The 22,611-nt window shown below is 41.3% G+C and overlaps 1 protein-coding gene and 1 pseudogene across 4 annotated transcripts in view; both read left to right on the top strand.

The window, feature by feature from the left end:
* LOC139104110 (fatty acid synthase-like) overlaps positions 1 to 22,611 on the top strand; it is a 317,124-nt gene that overhangs the window by 177,892 nt on the left and 116,621 nt on the right. For all 4 annotated transcript variants that reach the window (XM_070659343.1, XM_070659342.1, XM_070659341.1 and 1 more), the window contains exons 8-9: positions 12,465 to 12,782; positions 12,884 to 13,371. In XM_070659343.1, coding sequence (XP_070515444.1) covers positions 12,465 to 12,782; positions 12,884 to 13,371 — 806 coding nt within the window. The remainder of the gene's footprint in view (positions 1 to 12,464; positions 12,783 to 12,883; positions 13,372 to 22,611) is intronic.
* Positions 371 to 3,544, top strand: LOC139104115 (uncharacterized; annotated as a pseudogene).

The raw sequence follows: 22,611 nt of genomic DNA, 5'->3' as shown, positions 1-22,611 counted from the left end.
AAAAAATATGATACTTTGTGTGCATGTAGAATAGTTCATCTGTAACACAAAACTATTTTTTGTTTGTGCTAAATTTCACTTCAAAAGGGTGAAACCACCTCTTACAAATAGATGGGTTTTTTGCTTTTTTTCGATATAACTCAAAAACTATTTAAGATATCAAAAAAGTTTTATACACAAGTTTTATAATAAAAACAACTATATTTAACTGCAGTAACAGAATCGGATAAAAAAAATGTTTAACAAAATTGTTTATAAAATTACAAAAAAAATTTTTTTTTATTAATTCTATTATTGCAGTTAAACGAAGGTGTTTCTACCATAAAACTTTTGTATAAAACTTTTTTTGATATCTTTAATAGTTTCCGTGTTGTATGGAAGAAAGTGAAAAACCTTTACATATGAAAATACTTTATTTCCGTAAGAATTATTTTTGAGCCGCAATTAAAAAATTTTTAATTTATTTGTTACTCTATATGCGTAAAGCTTCTTATTATAAGAACGATTTAATCAGGTTAATACGCTCAATAATAATAATAAGATTTCCACCAAAAATAGTTGGAGAATCTTTAAATATTCAACATTGTGTAACTTTGTGTGCAATAATTTATCTTTAATATAAAACTTTTTTGTTCGTGCTTCAATTCGAGTAACTGATTATGAAATTGAAAGTAAATGTGAACTTTGCATGATCTGTCGAATGACGAGCAATAACAACAAAAATGAAACGGAGTCAGGTTGTGTCGATAACCTTGTCAAACTTTCCGATTAACTTGATGCGGATGTTTTCACTCTCTTATTTATCACATGAATAACACTATATTACATTACTGCAAACAAAAATGATATCAAGTTATTTAATAAAAATGAGTTTTATTGCGTCTCTTGCTTTATACAATATAAATATGTCGGAAATATTATTCCCTGTTCCACTTAAGGCAGCAATCTGTCATTATTATGAAACGACCCCGCGATTTGTTTAACCGAATGTTGTTTCGGTGCAGTATACGCCTGGTGCGCTCGCCGGTATTCCGGGATTCGATTAGTAAGGGGTCCGGTAATGCAAAAAGACTGAATAAGATTAAGAAACTATAATTTATTATATAATGAAATGAAAGGTTAACAGCTCTAAAAAATGAATATATACAATGCGTGTATGCGGCGCGAACAAATTACGATAATATAGTACGCGATTTAGATACGCGGTCACGGTGTGTCTACGGCGGATGACAAATCTCGCGGACACGTGCGATCGGCGCAAACGAGGTACGGGAGAATCGCGATACAACAAATAACGACGCAATCAAGTCTATAGCGGCCGCGACGGGATATTCGTCGATGACAATATTATTTTTTCGCGTGTAGGTGATCGGCCGCGAAGACAGGAACGGAAGCACCTGCTTGGTGTCGCGTAACCGAGATCCCTCGGTCAAGACAGAGATAACTCTACCCCATGGTCGGTGACGATGCGAAAGGATGTTATTTCTGTTCTGAACTACAGAAGCCGGTGGTCGAGGTCCGAGGTGTCTCGGAGGAGGCGGAGTTCACTCTACCCTTCGAGCTGGCCGTGCCGACGGTTCTATAGTTCAGAATTTGGTATGGAATGAGCCCCAGGATCTCCTGATGGAGACAGAGATCTCTCTACCTCCAGATCGGCTCAAGGATCGGTCTCTGGAGATGTTGCTCGCAAACGAGCGGATCGAGAACGTTCTCGCTAAGCTCCGGCATCGTCTTTTTATATCTTTAGATAAAAAAGATTTCTTCGCTTTTTAAAGCAAAGACGCCGGGTTTCCGGGGCTCAGCGGATGTGATGACGATCCTGACGTGGCGCAGAGGTCCTAGTTGCGGTGCGGACGAAAAACGGCGGGCCTCGGCGTCATCGGCGTGTTCGGCGTTGCTCGAATGGATTCGGCTAAGCCCACGCGTGGACTTAGCCGCGGAACGGCGTTCGCTAATACCGTTTTTTCCCGCGTATAATAAATTAATAAATGTTTGAAGCGCACCGCGCCCCAAATCGCTGCCGGGCGATCTTATGCCCGGCATCCGGTCGATGGTATGACCGGAACGGTGCATTTCCAAGTGCACCGATACAATTATATTGAAAAGTTTGTGATACTTTCTGAATAGAATTTTCTTTAATATGACATCGTTCAATATTGCAAATATAATTAATAGATTAGCAACGACACTTTAAATTGCAAGTATCACACAAACACTATTAACTCCATTTGAAATTGAAGTACATAATGAAATTCGTGACATTATACAAAAATGTCAAAATACACGTTTAATATCATCACTTGAACATGATTACATGCTTGATTTTGCTGATCCATCAGAACCGTACGATGTACAAGTTGTAGAGTATATTACACCAGCAAAAAAAGAAGAAGACATATTTAAATCTGAAGAATGCATTATTAATGGCGAAGGTAAACGGATCAGTTTTTATTACAAAAGAAAAGCTGTTAAATTTTAGAAAAGCAGGAAAAAGACACGTCAAACTTAAAATAGTGTACAAAACCGTTTTCGCAAAGTTAAATCGTTACAACAGCTACATAAATGGGAAATAAGTATAGAGAAAGGTGGAACAAATGCAGACAAATTTGCATTTATAACGGAATATGTACTGCAAAAGTTTGAAGAAACTTGTAATAAAAAAAATATTATACATGATATGAATTTAAGATTATGGGCCTTGGAAGCAAAGGATTAAGTGGATTTACCCAAATTTAAGGCAAGTAGATTTGGAAATTTAAGAATGTACATAAAATTGTTTCTCGTAAGATTGTTATCATTCAGGACGCAAGTTACGCTTGAAAGTATAGAAAATCTACGAGATATATTTCAAAATTGTTTGTTTCAAACGTAAAATGTAGCATTCCAGTTACTAGAGTTGAAGAAATTTATAATGCAGATAAGAGTGTGTGGCGAGGGCCTAGACCTCGCCACTAGAAGGGCAAACACCGGCCCTAGACGGCACGACGTCGTCCCAGAAGCAACCCCGGGTGAATACCGGCCTGGGCGGCGTCGAACGTGCCTAGCACAGTTCGTCGGACGACTACCAGTACGACGATGGCTTGCGCCGCCGAGTTAAGAGTGGAAATTCCTCCACTCTCATCTCGGCGGCTATATAAACCAAGCTTGCGACAGAGCAAGCACCTTTCTGGTTTCGATCCTCGACCAAAACACATTCTCCAAATCCTAAGATTTCGGGCGCTTTAAAGTCTCTCTCATACTCTTCGACTCGAGCGCTCCCGAATAACACGCACGCACGCACGCACGCACGCACGCAGTGTTTGATTTAAGGTTTCCTTCCCGGAAACTGTAGATAGATATTGGAAATACAAATCATAAAGTTAAATATTATTTAGTAAAATTCGTAAATGTTACTGAGTAAGAAATTACTGAATTTTGACGAATTGGCACAGAGCACGTAATAAGTCGGGCGCGGTAGGTGAGATCGGGTGAGTCTTAGGGAGAGAACGGGGGTTAAACGCCGCGCGACAATTGTCTATCACACCACGAGTTGACTCCTCCCCCCACCCCACAATTGTTTTTTTATTATTTTATTATTTATATTTATTTATTATTATTATAAATTAAATAGAAATTTACTCGCGCGTCGCCGTTCACTCTTTCTCACGCGTTGTCGCATCGCCTCGCACGCGTGTTATCGCCTCGTGTTGCTCGCGCGAAGGCGTTTATTTTTCCTAACGTATTCCTCGCTCGAGCAGTCGCTTCGTGTCGCTCGCGCGCAGTCGTTTGTTTTTTCTCACGCATTGTTGCATCGCCTCGATCGAGCTGTCGCCTCGTCTCGCTCACGTGTCAACCAATCCGTGAGTCAAATGAGTAGGTCTTATTCTTCTATACTAGGACCGTTTCTAAACGCGCGCGCTTATTCGCTCTATTCTATTAATTTTCATAAATTTTTTTTCGGTTATTAGTGGAAATAATGCAAAATGGCAGGAGACTTTCTGACATGTATCCACAAGACCCACCTACTTCAAATAGTTTGTCAAAATGGTCTGGGACACCCTGTATATATATTTTACATCAAAAATGTTAAAATATCACATTTTATTTAGAATTTTCCCATTTTGTGTTTATATTATTATCTTTCGCTACATTAAATTTATTTTTCTATGTTAGATGTATTTAGTTAATATTAAAAGTTTTATGTTACTATATTGAAAAACTGATTCTTTTATTTAAAAGAATCCCGAATATCCATCAATTGCAAAAGATCGTCGACGGTTCTGTCCCAGAGAAGAAGGATCGAATTTTTTTCTCTAAAAAAGAACCAACTACGCGTTCTAATTTTTATTAAAATTTCTCCGAACCTTTCTTAGCGCATAATTTGTGTGGCATTCAAATTTTGAATCCCGCACAAAACTCAGTGATATGTCAACTCCCTTCCTTACCTACCAACTAGATCCTTCAGATTTCCTTTCAATTAATTGAAAATAAAATATTATCGTTGACGTAACAGTTTGTTGCGTTAAGTTCTTTGTTTGATCGAACCACGAGATCAGTCAACCGCGTTGGATTCTTTTGCGAATCGAACTAGCCATATAATCCGCGCGCAAGATCTCCGCCCCGGTAAAAATACGCACTCCGTACCTGAGTAAGATTTCCGCCGGTTCGCGTTATTCGCATATTGAAAGAGGTTAAGAAGATTTCCGAATTCGGATCAAGCTCGGTCTCATGACTCGCGAGCTATAATTATTCGTTGACGGATTTTACTGTGAAATAGACACTCTATTCTAAGTATAGTATTCCCTGTTTTCTGTCTTAATTCGTTTTCTCACGCGAGACAACTCGTGCAGCGTTTTTCCGTCCCTCACAACGATCACATCTGGTCAGTCCCAGTGTTCACGCGTTTTACGAGTGACAGCCTTTTCGCGAGCGAAAACGCTTACAACTACGGTTGTTAGGTTGTCGGATTACAACAGTGTTAAAACAAATCTTCTCTCCAGAATACAATACGTACATCACGGTGTGGCCAAACTAAACAGAAAAAAATGACAATTGAGTGAAACAAAAAACGTTTTTTTATATGGATAAAAAGTTTTTTATGGAGAAAAAGTAATACTAATTCCGTATTTCAAGCCAAATTGCTTTGAAATGGAGAGTAGAAATTCATATTTGCAGCAGTGTCTTTAAAGCGGTAAAATTTGTAGAAATGTTTGGAGCAATAGTAACATGTAAATTGCATCAATGTTTGCAAACTACTAATATCACATAAGGTTCTAGACGATTTTTATTTTCGAAATCCTTACTACAGTTGCATCTACTGTCAAAATTAAAATGTAACAATTTAAAAAATCTATCGTTTACAGAGACACTCTCTTTATCTTCGTCGAGAAAGTCATAGATGCAAACTTAAAAACTCCGTTATCGCAGTAAGATCATTGTTAATAAAAGCTTTAAAATTTATTTCTTGAGTCAGAAGGAATTTCACGATTTTTTGCAATATAACACAACAGTTTATTTATTAATAAAAATACAAGAAGATGAGTAATATGGATACAATATAAAATAAAACACTTGCTGGCTTGCTGCGCGCGAACGAAGCCCGGCAAATAAAATGTGGAGCACACAATATGCGAGTGCACTTGCCTTGTCGTAGCAGACAACTAACTATTTTTTTTATTCGATTTTTCTGCGTCGAGATACAGATTGCAACTAACTAATCGGCTCAGGGCTTTGCAATGCCTGGCTGACCTGCCTTTGTTACTAAGGACGTGCGCATAATGTTACGGGATGGCCCGGGTTTTGCGAAAGATTACACTTCATCAGACGGTCTACGTAACCGGATATGAAGTTATAAACAATTTACTCGGTACCAGCAAGCAATAAAATAAAGAAAAAAAAGGGGGATAGTTTTCAAGCGCTAGGGACAAATATTATTTTACATTCTAAGCATACCCTTTTTTATATCAATCATGAAAACACGTGATAATTGTGATACTTTCCAAAGATGTAAACTTGTTGTGAAATCACATAACACACAAGGGTAAGATCATTTAGCGCGTGCTAACATGAAAAAAACATTACTATTCTTTGTCAAAGGTATAAAATCTTAAATTTGTCATAACAGATAATATTAATTTTTATGTAATAAGCATGTCACTGGATGCACCCGTTGGCTACATTCTCAAGGTCGACTTGAAATATCCCCAAAGTCTGCATGATGTGCACCTATTATTGCACCTAATGCGCGATAAGCTACCCGGTAAGCGTCGGGATAAACTACTTGCAATCTTGAGCGATAAAAAACAATTTATTATTCATGACCGCCACTTGTAGCAATGTACGCGCTATGAGTATTGTATTACAAAAATACATCGAGTATTACAATCCAACCGATTAACCGACCGACCGACCGACCGTTTTTAAATTGGCAAAGAAAAAAATAAAGAAGGGATAAATGTAAAGGATTAAAAATAAAGTAATGAGTACATATTGTTGCGCCCGGTCTGAATCGCGCGGGAACGGTGCGGAGCGAAGCTGCCGCGGAAGAAGACGTTCGCCGATAACTTGAAAATTATCGTAAATAATTGTAAATGCGTTCTGCTCGTTCTCCCCGTTGCTAGGAAACGAGTTTGTTTTCTGTCAGAAGTCCAGTCCTCTCTAAGTCTTTGACAAAAGCGCTTCGTTATTGTGTTATTAAAGGCTATTCGTTTTTAAAGAAAGAGAGTTCTTTATTTATTAGCGGACACGCGGATGAATTAACAGAGTGGCGGAATCCTTTCTTAAAGTGAAGGATTATCTTTATACATGAATCCGGCGCAACAACATAATTGCGATGATAGTATTAAGATAATGTATAGTTATTATGTGGAAATTATATAACTTTAAGGAGAATGTTATTAAACATATATCATAATTTGGAGTAAGTTATTTTTTTTCTTAATTCATATTGCATGATTATCAATTTTTGTTTATCTACCTAAGCAACGTAATTCATATAGTAAGCGAATGTTTTGTTGACAATTGCAAATTATATAATTTTTTGTGTATTTTGGCTCAAACTAACTTTATAGTCATAAATTAACGTTCATACTTTAATTGTGGAAATAAATTTTCAATTTTGTTAAGCTATTTCGAAAAATAGTGTATAATACATATAAGTGATAAAATAGATTAGTTTATGTGGTTTTGTTGGTTTTTCTGAATAATAAGAGATTGATAAAAATAAAAAATGCATGGTTTCATTATGTTGCCTGTTATCTTATTTGGTCAAGAATTACTTACGTTTTTTAATGTTAAAATAGAAGTTTTTACACTAGAATAAGTAACTAAATGTCTCTAAAGAAATAATACAATATCACAAGTTTGTATTTTACGTTTTTCTAATGCAAGTGTCATTCTTTTTTTGCTGGTTTATTTTGAAACGACCTGTCCGCGTGGTCCTCGAATAACGGGCCAGCGAGCCCGGGACGCTCGTCGGATTACAGGATTCGAGATTAAGGTCGAGAATGTACCGAGACTGGATTAAGTAACAAATCAGAATTTATTTCTTAACAATGACGCTCGCTTAGTCAAGCGACGCCGATCGATAGATATATGTACAACGAAGATAACAATGAATATGTATACGGCGGGCGGATATAATGTGCCGGTGGGCGCGTCGGCCCTTCGATCGCGGATCGATAAAACGCGTGCGCTACACGGATATTCGCGGATGGTCGCGAATGCACCACGTGAGGCGCGGTGGGTGGCGCGAGATCGTGGGCGCGGTGTTCGGCGCGTATCGATAATTTCGGGATCGGTCTTGACGGAAGGACCGGCGGTACGCGGGCCGCGGGCGCGGAAGAGTGGGCGCGGTTACGCCGTGGATCGTCGGTGTCGCGATCGATCCTGCCGGGCGGATCGACAGGATGCGGGGTGCGGGCCGCGTGACGGGCGGGGCCCGTCGTGCTACGGATCGCGATACGATGTATTTCGTTCGGTGGTCGAATTTTACCGATGCGTTGGTGGATCGCGGGGGGCGCGATGCGCGTGGTCAAGATGCACCTTGCCAGGTGTCGTTTAGCCAAGAGTCCTTGGCCGAGGCGGAGATCTCTCCACCCCGTGGATCACGACGGTGCGACAGGATCTTTTATTTCGTCCGAGTCTTTCCGGAGCGCAGATCTAGGATCGAGAGTCCTCGAAGGAGGCGGAGTTCGCTCCACCCCACGAGCTAGTCGTGCGTTCGGTTAGAATCGTACGGAGAGGATGCTGAGCGCCAGGATCTCCTGGCCGAGACGAAGTTCGCTTCACCCCGTGGTTCGTGCTCTAGGACGGATGTTCGCTCGAGAGCGAACGGATCAGGACGGTCCCGCTGAGTCCTGGCGTCGACTTTTTATATGTAAAAAGTGACGGCGCAGGGTTGCCGGGGCTCAGCGGGGTGCGTGACGTGTTCCGACGCGTGGCGCCGAGGCCCCGGGATGCGGCGCGCTCGGAAACGACGGGCCTCGACGTCGACGGCGCGGTTCGGCGGCGCTCGGAGACGCTCGGCTAAGTCCGCGGATGGACTTAGCCGCGGAACGGCTACGCGTTGCCGTACTGTGCCGGCGGATACAATTTTATAAAGTTTGGGGCGCACCGCGCCCCGGGTCCCCGCCGGACGGTGTTGTGTCCGGCGGCCGGCCGTTGTTGTGGCCGGAACGGTGCATCGCCGGGTGCACCGTTACAATTTGAATAAAATCAGATTGACCGACATAAAAAAGACATACTTTTAACAGTTTTGCCTGTAATGTAATTGGCTATACAGTTGCCTACATTTTGCACTGTTTAAAAAGATATGTTTTAACTAGAGAAAGTAATAGAACATCTTTGATTGAATAATATTATAATATAGTGTTTTTTTAAAAACATTTTATACGGTGATATTAAGTCCATTTATAACATTATCTACAATGATAACTGAATTACACATACAGGGTGTCTAAAAAGTACCGGAACCCCTTAATATCTTCAGTCAGGATGATTTTAGAAGAAAATATCCAATAACAAAATTGTATGGTTTCAAGCGGGAAGTAAAACAATGCCTTTGACTTTGACCTTGAGGTTAAACTTGCAGGTCATGTAAAAATCATCTTTAAAATTTTTTATAGAAACTGCACCTTTTTATTGCAGATTCTTAATCTCTATCAAAAAGTAAGTAACTTTTGTCTAAAACATTTTTTCGAAAAATGTTTGAAAAATACTAGAACAGCAGAATAATTCATTGAGAGTGCGTTTTGGAAGAAAATATCAGCGTCAAACAAAAATGTTCTTTAATTATGTTATCGATGACAGTTTACTCATTTTAGTTGGCGAAGTCTTTTACAAAGTGGTTGTGGTTGTTACATCGAAAATCGTTTTAAGATAATTATAGAACATTTTCGTTAGAAACTGGCGGCTTTTCTGTCAATCTGAAACATAGTTATTCAATTTTTTGACTTTGATTTATAATCAAATGGCTCATCTTTTAGAGAAAGAGCGAGTTTCGTTTTTAATGATGAGATACTGGGGGGATAAACAAAGATCGTATGATAAAAGTGCGACGGCTTTTTAATGAAACTTTTCGTAATGAAAGAAATAAAATTTCAAAATCAACTGTTTCTCGTACCATTCACCGTTTTGAAAAAATGGAAACTAATGTAACTTGTCCGAAATCTGGAAGGCCGACATCTCGAACATCAAAAGAGCGACAATTTGAAGTAGCTTAAAATGACTAAATTTTCAGTTGGCAAAAATTTAAAACTTTTAAAATTTTATTCCTATAAAATTTATCTTCATTAAAAGTTAAATAAAGATGATTTTGATTGCCGTGGAAAGAATTAATGACAACCTTAATTTTTTGTATAACATCGTATTCACAGACGAAGCAATTTTTGAAATTACTGGCTAGGTAAACAGACATAATTTTTGATATTAAAACTACGAAAATCCTCATTGGTTGCTTAAAGCAGGAACACAATATCCTCTGAAATTAATTGTTTGGACAGGACTTTATCGCGATCAATTGATTGGGCGATTTTTCATTAATGGAAACTTGGACGGTGAATATTATTTGCAACTTCTTACGGACCAGATAATTCCAGCAATACAAGAAATTGCTGGTGATAATTTTCACAAAGTTTGATTCCAGCAAGATGGAACGCCTTTACATTTTCATAGAACTGTAAGAGATTATTTGAAAAACACTTTCGCCAATCAATGGATAGATAGACGAAAGGCAATTGAATGGCCTGCGAGATTGCTCGACTTAGTTCCACCTGATTTTTTTCTATGGAGTTTCATAAAAGTAAAGTGTACTTCACCAAACCTCGTGATTTGCATGAGCTTAGACAACGAATAATAAACATATGTGCTGAGATATCTCCAGAAATGTGAAACGACCGTAAATCTTTGGGCCTCGAATATCAGGCCAGCGGTAAATGTCCGAATATGCTCGCCGGGAAATCAGGATTCGAGAAGAATTTATAAGGTCCGTAAATGCACCCAGACTTAGTTAACAATTAATTGAGAGTTTATTCAATTAAATAATAACAATGTGACGAACGCGTAGCTGTGACGTCGCCGAATAAAATAACGAATTAACAGAATTAGAAATGCAGCGGTATCGCGTGTACAGGAACGTTTCTGCATCGGATCGATACGGCGACTATCGATACACGGATCTTCGGTAGGCGGGCCGTTACAGTAATTTCGGCAGCCGCATAGATAACGCCCTAATAGATCGCGGAGATGGTCGTGCGAATCTTATCCGCGGCCGCGAGCCTAGGCGTGGCTTCAAGCGCGTACGAGACGCGGGACGCGGTAGGCACGAGATGTCGAAGATCGCGACGCGAACGCGGTTAGGAATAGATTCGAATGGAGCACCTGTTCGGTGTTGCAGTAGCCGAGATGGCTCGGCCGAGACGGAGATCGCTCCACCCCGGTTTTGTGCAACGGTGCGGGAGGAAAGTCGCCTCGGTATTATGATAGCAGACACGGAATCGAGATCACTCGAAGAAGGCGAAGTGCGCTTCACTCCACGAGCCGGTTGTGCGTATCTATAATTACTTTTGGCTTAGGAGACTACTCGAGCGAGCGTCAGAAGTGCCTGACCAAAGCAGAGTGCGCTCTACCTCGTTTTCGTGCTTCGCACTAGGAGTCGGTCGTTCCGGATGTTCGCTGTTAGGCGAACGGATCGAGAACGGTGACGGCTCGATCAAACTCGCCTTTTTATACGAAAAAGGCGAACGCCGGGGGTATCCCGGCACGTTGCGCTTGACGTGATATTTCGCGGTGCCGAACGCGGCGTGTTCGCTCGGCCGAGTCCGGGGCCGCTTGTGTAAGTCCGTCTCGCGGGACTTTGCGCGCACACGGTAACACGGTAATAAATTATCGCGCCGATGATCGGTTACTTCGGGAGCGCCTCGCGCTCCATATTCTGGCCGAGAAGGTGGTCGTCTCGGCCTCCGGTAGATCTTGTCTAAGAACGATGCGTATTTCCGGGGGCATCGTTACAAATGATAAGAAGTGCTGTCGATAATTTTTATGTCCGTCTAGGTAACTGTCAAACAGTTAAAAGGAAACACCTCATGTAATCCCAGACATTAAATCACCTTGCTTTAAGTGGCTGGAATTGCCTGACTTTGCTTTCAGTTACTTGGTTCAAGTTTCCATTATTTTTTGACGGTTTTGTAAATTTAACTTTAGGGTGATCCTCAAAGGTGAAAATAGGGAAAACTTAAGGTCACAACTTATCATAATTTTTATTTCTCTTCTCAGTTCCAGGGTCCAAAATATAGGGTTTTAATTGAGAAAATAATTTTGACCTTTAAGTGACCATGAAGATCATTCATGGTCAAGGTCAAACCGTAAGTCACCGTGAGATAGCTACGGAAAAATCCTCTAAATTTGGTGTTGATATTTTCTCCCAAACGCACTCTCGGTGAATTATTCTGCAGTTCCGGTACTTTTCAAACATTTTTGGAAAAAATGTTTTAAACAAAAATTACTTATTTTTTTATAAAGATTAAAAATCTGTAATAAAAAGATGCAGTTTCTATAAAAAATTTTAAAGATGACCTTTAAATGACCTGCAAGTTTAACCTCAAGGTCAAAATCAAAGGCATTGTTTTACTCTCCGCTTGAAACCATATAATTTTGCTATTGAACATTTTCTTCTAAAATCATCCTGACTGAAGATATTAAGAAGTTCCGATACTTTTCAGACTCCTTGTATATATTTTACCGCCAAAATGCGTTCTTAACGTATACTTGAACTTAAATTTCTAATTCTGTCAAATTAGCGCATTCTGTCATACAGACGCAATGCAAGTTTTTGATCGACTACAGAATTCTCTTAAAGAAAAGTAATTTTATAAGTTACAAATTGACGTTAATTTTTTATATTGAATATTTGGTGGAATTGCTAGACTTATTATTTTTTACCATTTTTATCCAAATAATTTTGTACACTTTTATTATACATTTTACAGATAGGAATAGTCGATCTTTTAACATCCATTAGTATCTTTCCTGACTTTATAATCGGTCATTCCATTGGAGAACTAGTCTGTGGATACGCTGATGGAAATTTAACAGCAGAAGAAACGATTCAGTTAGCATATTTTATTGGTTTAGCACTTTATGAGTCAAAAATAATTAACGGTACAATGGCTGAAGTCAATCTTGATTTTGAAACAATGAAAACTATATGCCCTTCAGACATTGATATAGCTTGTTATAACAGTACGTCTAATTATATTATAAGTGGACCAACAGATTCTGTAAAAGCATTTCTTTTCAAACTACAGGTATGCTATTATTTTATTAATTTAAGTAAAAGTATATTAAATTTTTATTTTTTAAATATCTTTCTAATGTAAACAATTCTTTTAATTTTCATACTTTTTAGGGCAATAATAAAACTATAAAAGAAATTTCTTGTGGTAATATACCTTTTCATAGTCGTTACATGATACCCGCAGCAAGTAAATGTGAAAAATATATAAATCAAATATTACCACATAGAACGTTTTGTAGTTCAAAATGGTTGACTACATCAGCTTATAAATATACTGATACACTTTTATCATTGTATTCAAAATATTACTCCAGTTATTTATCATCATCTGTTATACTTACAAACACAATATACTCAATTCCAAAAAACGGAGTAGCAATTGAGATATCGTCTCAAAATATTTTACGACACATGAATGATTCTTTACATTCTACGATAACAAATGTAACATTATGTAATGAAAATAATAGTGTTGAGAAATTTTTAGAATCAATTGGGAAACTTTATAATGTAGGATTACAACCACAGATTGCAAACCTTTATCCAAAAATACAATTTCCTGTAAGTCGCGGAACTCCAATGATTTCTCATCTTATCAGGTAAAATATACTTATATTAAAGTAGAAATAAATCAAAATTTTCGAAAAAAAAACAATTTTATAAACATTAAAGCGTTTAAATAAATTATATAAAAAGAAATTTATTTAACATGATACTAGATACAATTTTTTATCTATTTTTGTAACAATTAATTTTAACATTTGTCTAAATTTTGTTTACACAAAGTGTTTTCTAAGTGTGTGATAAAAATTCTGGAATAGATTCCTAATGTCTAAATAAAAAAAAATATATCACTATATGTCTTGTAATAATTAGTTTTTGAGATATTACAATTTTTGTAACACAATTCTCACATTATCTTAGAGAAAATGTTCAATATGTCCACCTCTTGTCAAAATACAAGTTTAATTTCGTTGTTTCATTGAGCCACGAAGTTCCCAAATTCTTAGTGTGATGTATATTGTTTAAAAAGTTTCCACAATTCGATAGCGGAAAGTTTCTATGTCATCTACTGCAAATGAATACATGAATAAATACTTTATACTTTAACCCCACAGGAATTAGTTTATCATTTTTTATCCATCCATCAGGAAAATTCCTATTGAAATGCTCGCAGGCAATGCAATAATAATGTACAAATTGTATCACAAAAATTGTAATAACGCAAAAACTAATAATTTTTGAACATATAAATTTCAAATATACCTTCTTGTATCTAGGCATTAGGAAACTATTCTTAAAGTTTTACCGCGTGCTAAGAAAACACCCAGTATATAGTATTTATTTCAGCTATTTTTCGCCAAGAAAAAACTTAAATTACATGTTATTTCTTACCCATTTATTCCTTCATTTGTCTTTACGTTTTAAATCTTTTTGTCTTATAAATTCTATATTTTAAATTTGAATTTTAATTCCGTAAATTCCATACTGTTCAACGATTACATAATGAGCATTGTTACCGCCGCGGGGCAGTACCTCGTGGCCGATCGCCGGCGACGAGGTCGTTCGATTATTGCCTTCGATTCTCGAAGGCGTTGCCGGCTCGAGTCTTATCATTGTCGTTTCAACTGTGCCAAGCATCACCTTGTGTGTATCGAAATGCAATGTGCCTTTTCGCAGGAATCTTAACTCATTGCATCACTCATCAGATCACTTATCGCTTTGTCTCTTTGTGCAACTCATCCAGGTCATCCTCGCCGTGTACAACACGCCAAAAATCATCTGGAAGACATCATCCTGCAGCACGAGGCGTGTTGAACCTCGTGTTCAGTAGCTCATCAGACTTTGCAGCGTTTTGGCCTCATAATTAATATAATTGTGCGTTCAGTTTAAACTCATTACGGACTCTAAATACTAACCAGACGGACAGATCTCAACCTCAAGTAAAACTCACGAAAACTCATCTACGAACTCAGTGCAGATCTCATATACCGACCATGTGCTTCTCGCGTGTCTCCGCGTAATCAGCTTTTACGAAAGATTTACATTCGCCTTTTCGCAGTTTAAGAGCAACCGGCTAATATCGAACTAACATTCTAGCGGTAACAATGCCACTTAGTGATTGAACATTGTCGTTGTAGGTAATAAGATGATCAATGAGTCAAGAAATATTGCACTCGCTGTTGAATAAACTGCCACCGTGAGAGCCTTGAGATCGCTAAATCTTTGAGTGGTGGCTCGGGCACGGTGGTGAGTGCGCTACCGATGAGAAAGTGGCCTGGTGTAAATGCAGCAATGTCTTGAGGGTCATCACTCAGTAGCTCAAGAGGTCGAGAGTTTAATATGACCTCGATCTGAGCCAATAACGTGGAGATTTCTTCCATAGTAAGCGATGTATCTGCTACGGTCTGTCGGAGATGGAATATGATCGATTTGACCACCGCCTCCCATTTTCCACCCATATGTGAAGATGGTAGGAGGATTAAATTTCCAATGAGTTCCATCTTGAGCAAAGAGTGTCGCCAATTCATGATGAGCTCGAGTTCCTTGCCGAAATAATTTGTTGAGTTCTGTGGCAGCACCCTTAAAGTTGGTGCCACACTCCGAGTATAGAGTATATACGAGGCCTCTTCGAGCGGTAAATTTTCTGTAAGTGGCAATGAATTCTTCGGTTGAGTAGTCGCTGACGGCTTCGAGGTGCACGACTGATGTCGTGGAACAAACGAAGACGCAAATCTACGCCTTGTGAGTTTTTGCATCTCGTCTTCGCCAAGTCTTGATATTAAGCGGGCCAGCGTAGTCGACTTCTGTGTGAATAAAGGGGCGTGAAGGATTAACCCTTGAGAGAGGTAGTTGGCCCATCAGTTGATAAACACGGATCCCCCTCTCGCGGGCGCACCGAACCAGTGGTCTCAGATTGCAGACGGGCAACATACGCACACTAACAAAGGAATTATCAAGCCGCGCCCCCCGAGATTTTGTTAAAAAAAATATATGTTGTTTGGCATCCCTCCCCCATATACGCGGTAAAATAAGTCTTGCCAATGCCCATTAGTTAACGAGAAAAAAATTATTAAAATATTGCGCGTGTGTAATCTACCGAGACGATGAACCTAACTTTCAACTGTTAGCGTGGTCGTGCGTTGAAGGTGCGCGGTTAAAACGCTGGACGTCTCGAGTTCGAGACCAGCTTTCTTGGATTTTTTTTTAAATTTTATTTTTTAATATATGTAATTAAAACGTCGCAACAAATATTTTATTTAAATAAATTAATTTCTAGTATTTAATAAAAAATAATTATTATATACATATATGTTTAATCATACTTTTAATTTATAAAAAATAAAATACTTTATATTACAATGTATTATATTTTATTAAAATAATATATATATTAATCGGTGTGTGTGTGTGTGTGTGTCGACTATTTCAGTACATGTATCGCTCGGAACACCGAGCGGTACATGTACTGAAATAGTCGACACACACACACACACACACACACACACACACACACACACACACACACACACACACACACACACGCACGCACGCACGCACGCACGCACGCACAAACATACACACACACACACGTTAATATATACAGGGTGTCCCAAAGTCATGTAGATAAACTTTGGAACTAGGTAGATCTCGTCATCTTAAAACGAAAAGTTCTGTATTATTTTTTATTTCGAGTAATATTAAGCGACATAATAATTATTGAAAATTATGTCTTTTGGGCGGAACTTACTGCCTCTCACTCCGCGCGGAGACGCTCTATCCATCGATAGTCCTCAATCCTTGCGTTCTCTATCATCGATAAGAAAAGTGAAGGTGCGCGGGGCGAGACAGACGGTTACGATCGGTCCGCCTAGATAAACTGGTTTAAACCAGGAATCAAAGAAAGGCGACGACGCGTGACAATACAAAGAAAATTATCGATGATTGAGAACGCAAGGAACGGGGACTACCGACGGATAGAGCGTCTCCGCGCGATGTGGGGGGCAGTAAGTTCCGCTTAAAAGACATAATTTTTAATAATTATTATTTCGCTTAATATTACTCGGAATAAAAAATGATAAAGGACTTTTTGTCTTAAAATGACGAGATCTACCTAGTTCTAAAGTTTGTCTACATGACTTTGGGACACCCTGTATATTATTTTAATAAAATATAATATATTGTAATATAAAGTATTTTATTTTTTATGAATTAAAAGTATGATTAAACATATATGTATATAATAATTATTTTTTTATTAAAAACTAGAAATTAATTTATTTAAATAAAATATTTGTTGCGACGTTTTAATTACATATATTAAAAAATAAAATAAAAATAAAAAATCCCAAAAAAGCTGGTCTCGAACTCGAGACCTCCAGCGTTCTAGCCGCGCGCCTTCAACGCACGACCACGCTAACAGTTGGAAGTTAGGTTTATCGTCTCGGTAGATTACACACGCGCAATATTTTAATAATTTTTTTCTCGTTAACTAATGGGCATTGGCAAGACTTATTTTACCGCGTATATCGGGGAGGGATGCCAAACAACATATATTTTTTTTAACAAAATCTCGGGGGGCGCGGCTTGATAATCCCCTTGTAAGCACAATGCCGTGTCCGTGTGCGCCCGCAGCGTCTGCAACGCCTCGGCCAGCGTCGGCTGCTGGAAGAGCGCAGACGTATGTCATATCTGACTCTGTCTCTCTAGAACTACAGCCGACGTCGTGATAAACTCATTTTTCACCGATGAGCAAACCTGTAATTTTTTCTTTTATTGCGCAATAGAACATTACTCAATTAAATTATGTACATACATATATTAATAAATAAAATTTTATTATAAAATTAAATACTGGCCCTATATTAAATGTTATATAATGTATACTGCAATTAAATAATCTAAATAAAAATTATGTTCGCGAATACCACGTTTCGCTCGCATGGGTCCTTACCGTGTATCGGGAGCACGTGCTTTCTGCATGTGCTCTCGATTCTACGCGAGCTTAGCCGACGAATTATTCCCCCCTTTTCGGATGTTTCGTCAGATCGGCAGCAGTATTTAGTAGCCGACTAGACACTATGTTACGCGGGTGTTAAGTGCGTTACGCTCCTTTGGTACTCCGCTACCGCGGACTCAGTATTCTATTACGGCCTGCTGGCCCGCATTGCACCCCGACGCGAGTGCAATTCAATTTTGTTTCTTTGTGCGTGCAGCTCATCATCGCTAGGAGCTTTGTTATATGCCGATCTCGACACGGTAAGCGAACGTGGTCGCGATCGCGAACTCCTGGGGCTCCTCCGTTAGATTTACCTCGTTCCGCGCGCAAGATCGTCCGATTCGGTGGGCGTGCTACTCCACGCTCTTGTTTCTCAAGATTTCCGTCGCGTTTTTTGTTGATTGAGCCCGATTAAAAGGAAGTTATCCAAGATCTCCGCCCGAAACGCGTGTAATTCGTATCCGTGCCGAGACCGAACACGTGCGCCGCGCGAGCACGATTAACTTTGTATTTTGTGAGAATAAAACCATTAATTTTGTGTTACGTTCACCGATTGCCTCTTTAATTTACCGAATTTTTTGATCCTCGAGTGTACGGTCACTTCTGGTCGTCCCGGCAGTCTTTCACGCACGCAGAACGTGAAACGTTCACGCGTGTACACGTGAACAAATAGTTGGTCCTTCGAGCCGGATCACACTCGAGGTGATACGAGTTTTTTCGGTACATTCCGCGGGTTTCACGTGATATACGTATTCTATATACACGGTGTTGTGAAAACGTGCACACTATGGAGACATTGTTGACCGAGCAACTGCTTATTAAACGGTCTATTTTGCGCACATTGGACAATGTAAAGAAATTGGGCAAGCCTAATTTCACTGCGGCAAAATTGCGAAGCCGCCTGTGTTCCCTGCAGGACAACTGGAGCAAATTCCAGAGCGGACATCTCCGCCTGGTTGAGGTGACCGCATCTGTAGACCAATCTGGCATCGACTACTTTGCGGACAACTCTTTCGAGGCGACGGAAAACGTGTTCCTGACTACTAAGGACGTTCTAAGTGAATGGCTAGAGGAATTGGAGCCGCCGCCGACCCCTCAATTATCAATGCAATCGACTGGCATTTTGCACGATACGTCGGTACTTGCGGGACCGCGTATGCCTTACATTAAGCTGCCGCCGTTTAATGGCACCCTATCGGAATGGGAACATTTCCGCGATAGATTTACTTCGCTCGTTATTCAAAACGCGGGTCTTACTGATTTTGCACGTATGCACTATTTATCGTCGTCCGTTACGGGATCGGCTCTTTCCTGTATCTCTGATATTCCGGTTACTGCCGATAATTTCGCAATTGCTTGGGCTGCGCTCACGAAGCGTTTCGAGAGTCGTCGGCGCCTCGTAAGAGGTCATTTCGCCACGTTATTCGGGCTGAGCGTCGTAACGCGTGAATCGGCCGCCGATTTGCAAGCGCTTTGCGATAAAGTCGAGATGACGGTCTCGGCGTTGAAACAGTTAGGACGTACGCCGAAACTTCTTTGGAACGATTTTCTCGTCCAACTAATTTCTAGAAATCTGGACCCTGTCTCCCGAAGAGCCTGGAACCTGAAGAGCTGCGATTCGGACGAATTGCCGTCATATACGGACTTAATTACATTCGTGACCAACCGGTGTCACGCTTTGGAAGAATCCGACCATGCGGCCGTCATCAAAACAGAGCGTGCACAGAAATCGTTCCGTGTGCATGCTACGAACACGTGTACGTCTACAAACGCGTGCCCGCTTTGTAAATCGAAACATTACTTGAGCGCCTGCTCGCGTTTTCTTGCGTCGACTCCTAAGATACGCGTTGAAACAGTCAAGCGTTTGAAGCGTTGTTTAAATTGTTTGAGTGCAACGCACTCAGTTGCGGACTGCCGAAGTCAGTTTTCCTGCCGTAATTGTAAGAAACGGCATCACTCCACGCTACATGTAGACCCGGATGCGCCTACGAGCGCTGAGACGCAGACCGTTGCGGAGCCCTCGCCCCCCGTTGCGGCCGTACATACCAGCGCCTTGGTAGACGTCCCGTGCCGGGAACGCGCCCGCGTACTACTCGCTACCGCTCGAGTTACCGTCGCAGCAAATTCCGGGCGTTCTGTGACTGTTCGGGCACTGCTAGATCAAGGCTCCGAAGCCACATTTATTTCTAAATCCGTCGCTCAGATCCTGAGGGCTAAACGCGTCCGTAAACCCATAGCGATCTCCGCCGTCGGTGGTATAGATGCCGGTTTTGTGCGACAGGCGATCTCGATCACGATTTCGTCATCTAGTAAGGACGCCCCGGTACTACTGCTCTCATTCTTAAGTCGTTGACGAATTACGCGCCTAAAAGTTCAACGTCTCGAGATGATCTGGCTCACCTCCGTGATTTAGAATGGGCTGACCCGACTCCGACGCGATCGGACCCCATTCAATTGATAATAGGCGCGGATCTATACGGAGATCTTTTGCTCGAGGGCCTTCGCAGGGGGCGTTCCGGGCAACCTATCGCTCAAAACACCATCTTCGGTTGGGTGATATCAGGACCGACAGGCTCAACGACCACGCGTCCTAACGCTATCTCGCAATTAACCGCCCTTCATTGCACGTCTCTGGTCGACCTGGACACCACAATCCAGAAATTTTGGGAGATTGAAGAGGTGCCGCGCTCTCGACTCCTCGCCCCGGCCGAGAAACGGTGCGAGGATCATTTTCGCGAGACGCATTCGCGCGAGGCTAACGGGAGATATGTGGTACGTCTTCCCTTTCTATCTCCACCCACGTCTTCGATCGGTGACTCGCGCCGGGTCGCGGAAAAACAATTGAGGCATTTACAACGCCGTCTGCAAGGTTTCCCGGATTTACGCGTGGAATATTCACGATTCTTGCACGAATATGCGCAATTGTCTCACATGCGAAGGGCCTCGCGTTCATCCGATTTTGATTGTCGCGTGTTTATACCTCATCACCCAGTGATCAAATCTGACAGCGCAACAACGAAGCTTCGCGTTGTATTTAATGCTTCGTGCCCTACGTCGACCGGTGTCTCGCTTAACGATTTGCTACATTCCGGACCTAAACTACAGATCGAGTTACCGGCTATTTTATTACAATGGCGTCAACATCGATACGTGTACACAGCTGACATAGCGAAAATGTTTCGGCAAATCCTCGTCGATGAGCGCGATGTAAACTATCAATGTATTTTGTGGAGTCCGGACTCGTTGGATACGGTGGGCGAGTATCAACTTTTGACCGTCACGTACGGAATGAAGTGCGCTCCGTACTTGGCGTTGCGTGTGCTCCGTTGTTTATGTGAGGACGAGGGCTCCCGTTACCCGTTGGCAGTGCCAATTTTACGCGACCAAACTTACGTGAACGACGTATTGTTCGGCGATCACGACATTGCAAAAATAAAATCTAAGCGTGATCAACTAATTTCGCTTCTTCGCTGTGGCCATTTCACCTTAAGAAAATGGGCGAGTAACTCCTCGCGATTATTGGACGACATTGATCCCCGCGATTACGGGCTTGCCTGCGACAAATCTATTTCGAGAGATGACGCCGTAAAGGTCCTTGGGATTGTGTGGAATCCATCCTCCGACGCGTTTCGTTTTCACGTCAATCTTGACGATTCTCCGCCCAATTCTAAACGCGCGGTACTGTCGGTCATCGCTCGGGTGTATGACCCCCTCGGTCTAGCTACTCCGGTCACGATTTCCGCAAAAATTTTGATGCAGGCATTATGGCGCCTCCAGTCTGGCTGGGATGCTCCACTTCCGGAGAATATTTTCTCCTCATGGAGCACTCTCTACACTCAGCTCAGATGCCTGGGAGATCAGCAGATTCCGCGCTGGACGGGAGCATTTCCGGGTTGTTGCGCCGAATTACACGGTTTTTCGGATGCATCGAATTGCGCGTACGCCGCATCCGTGTACTTAAAATTAATCCGCCCGGACAGGCCGGCGACCGTCACCTTACTTGCGGGCAAATCTAGGGTCGCCCCCCTCAAGACGCTCACGATACCACGCTTAGAATTATCAGCCGCTCTTTTGCTTAGTCGGCTCGTTGTTTTCGTCCGCGAAACCCTCGCGTTGCCCGCAATTCCGTGCCACTGCTGGACAGACTCCACGATAGCTCCCCAGTGGATTTGTTCAGACCCATCTCGGTGGAACGTTTTCGTTTCTAATCGAGTCATTAAAATTCAGGAGTTACTACCCGACGCTACATGGCATCATGTGCCTACTGACGAGAATCCCTCGGATTGCGCGTCGCGTGGAATTTTCGGTTCCGAACTGAATGACCACCCGTTGTGGTGGCGAGGCCCGTCGTGGCTTACGGGTCCACCCGATAGTTGGCCAGCTGATCCGGTTGTGTTTTCTTCCAAAATGCCGGAGGCAAAAAAATTAACCGTTGTACATGCGACAGAACCTCCTCCTCCGTGGGATCTCGCGACACGGTACGGCTCATGGAGCAAACTACTGCGTGTTACCGCGTACATTATGCGATTCATTACACGCTTGCGTCGAACGACGTCGACTTCTTCCGATTCGGATCCTCCGAGTTGTTCGCTCCGTTCTACTGAAATTAATCACGCGCGACTCTTCTGGATCCGTACGATTTAACGGGAATTATTCGGTCCGGAACTGCGATCTCTAAAATCTGCCGATACTGTCGGTTCTTGGAGTGCTCTCGCGCCTCTTGCGCCCTTCCTAGATCGCGACGACGTTATACGCGTAGGAGGCCGACTCCGGCATGCGCCTTTTCCGTACGATGTTAAGCACCCGATTATTCTTGCGGCGCACCCTCTGGTGCAAGCTC

The sequence above is a fragment of the Cardiocondyla obscurior genome, linkage group LG07 (assembly GCF_019399895.1).
Source record: "Cardiocondyla obscurior isolate alpha-2009 linkage group LG07, Cobs3.1, whole genome shotgun sequence".
In the NCBI taxonomy this organism is placed as follows: Eukaryota; Metazoa; Arthropoda; class Insecta; order Hymenoptera; family Formicidae; genus Cardiocondyla; species Cardiocondyla obscurior.
This window is presented reverse-complemented; position numbering and strand designations above follow the sequence as displayed.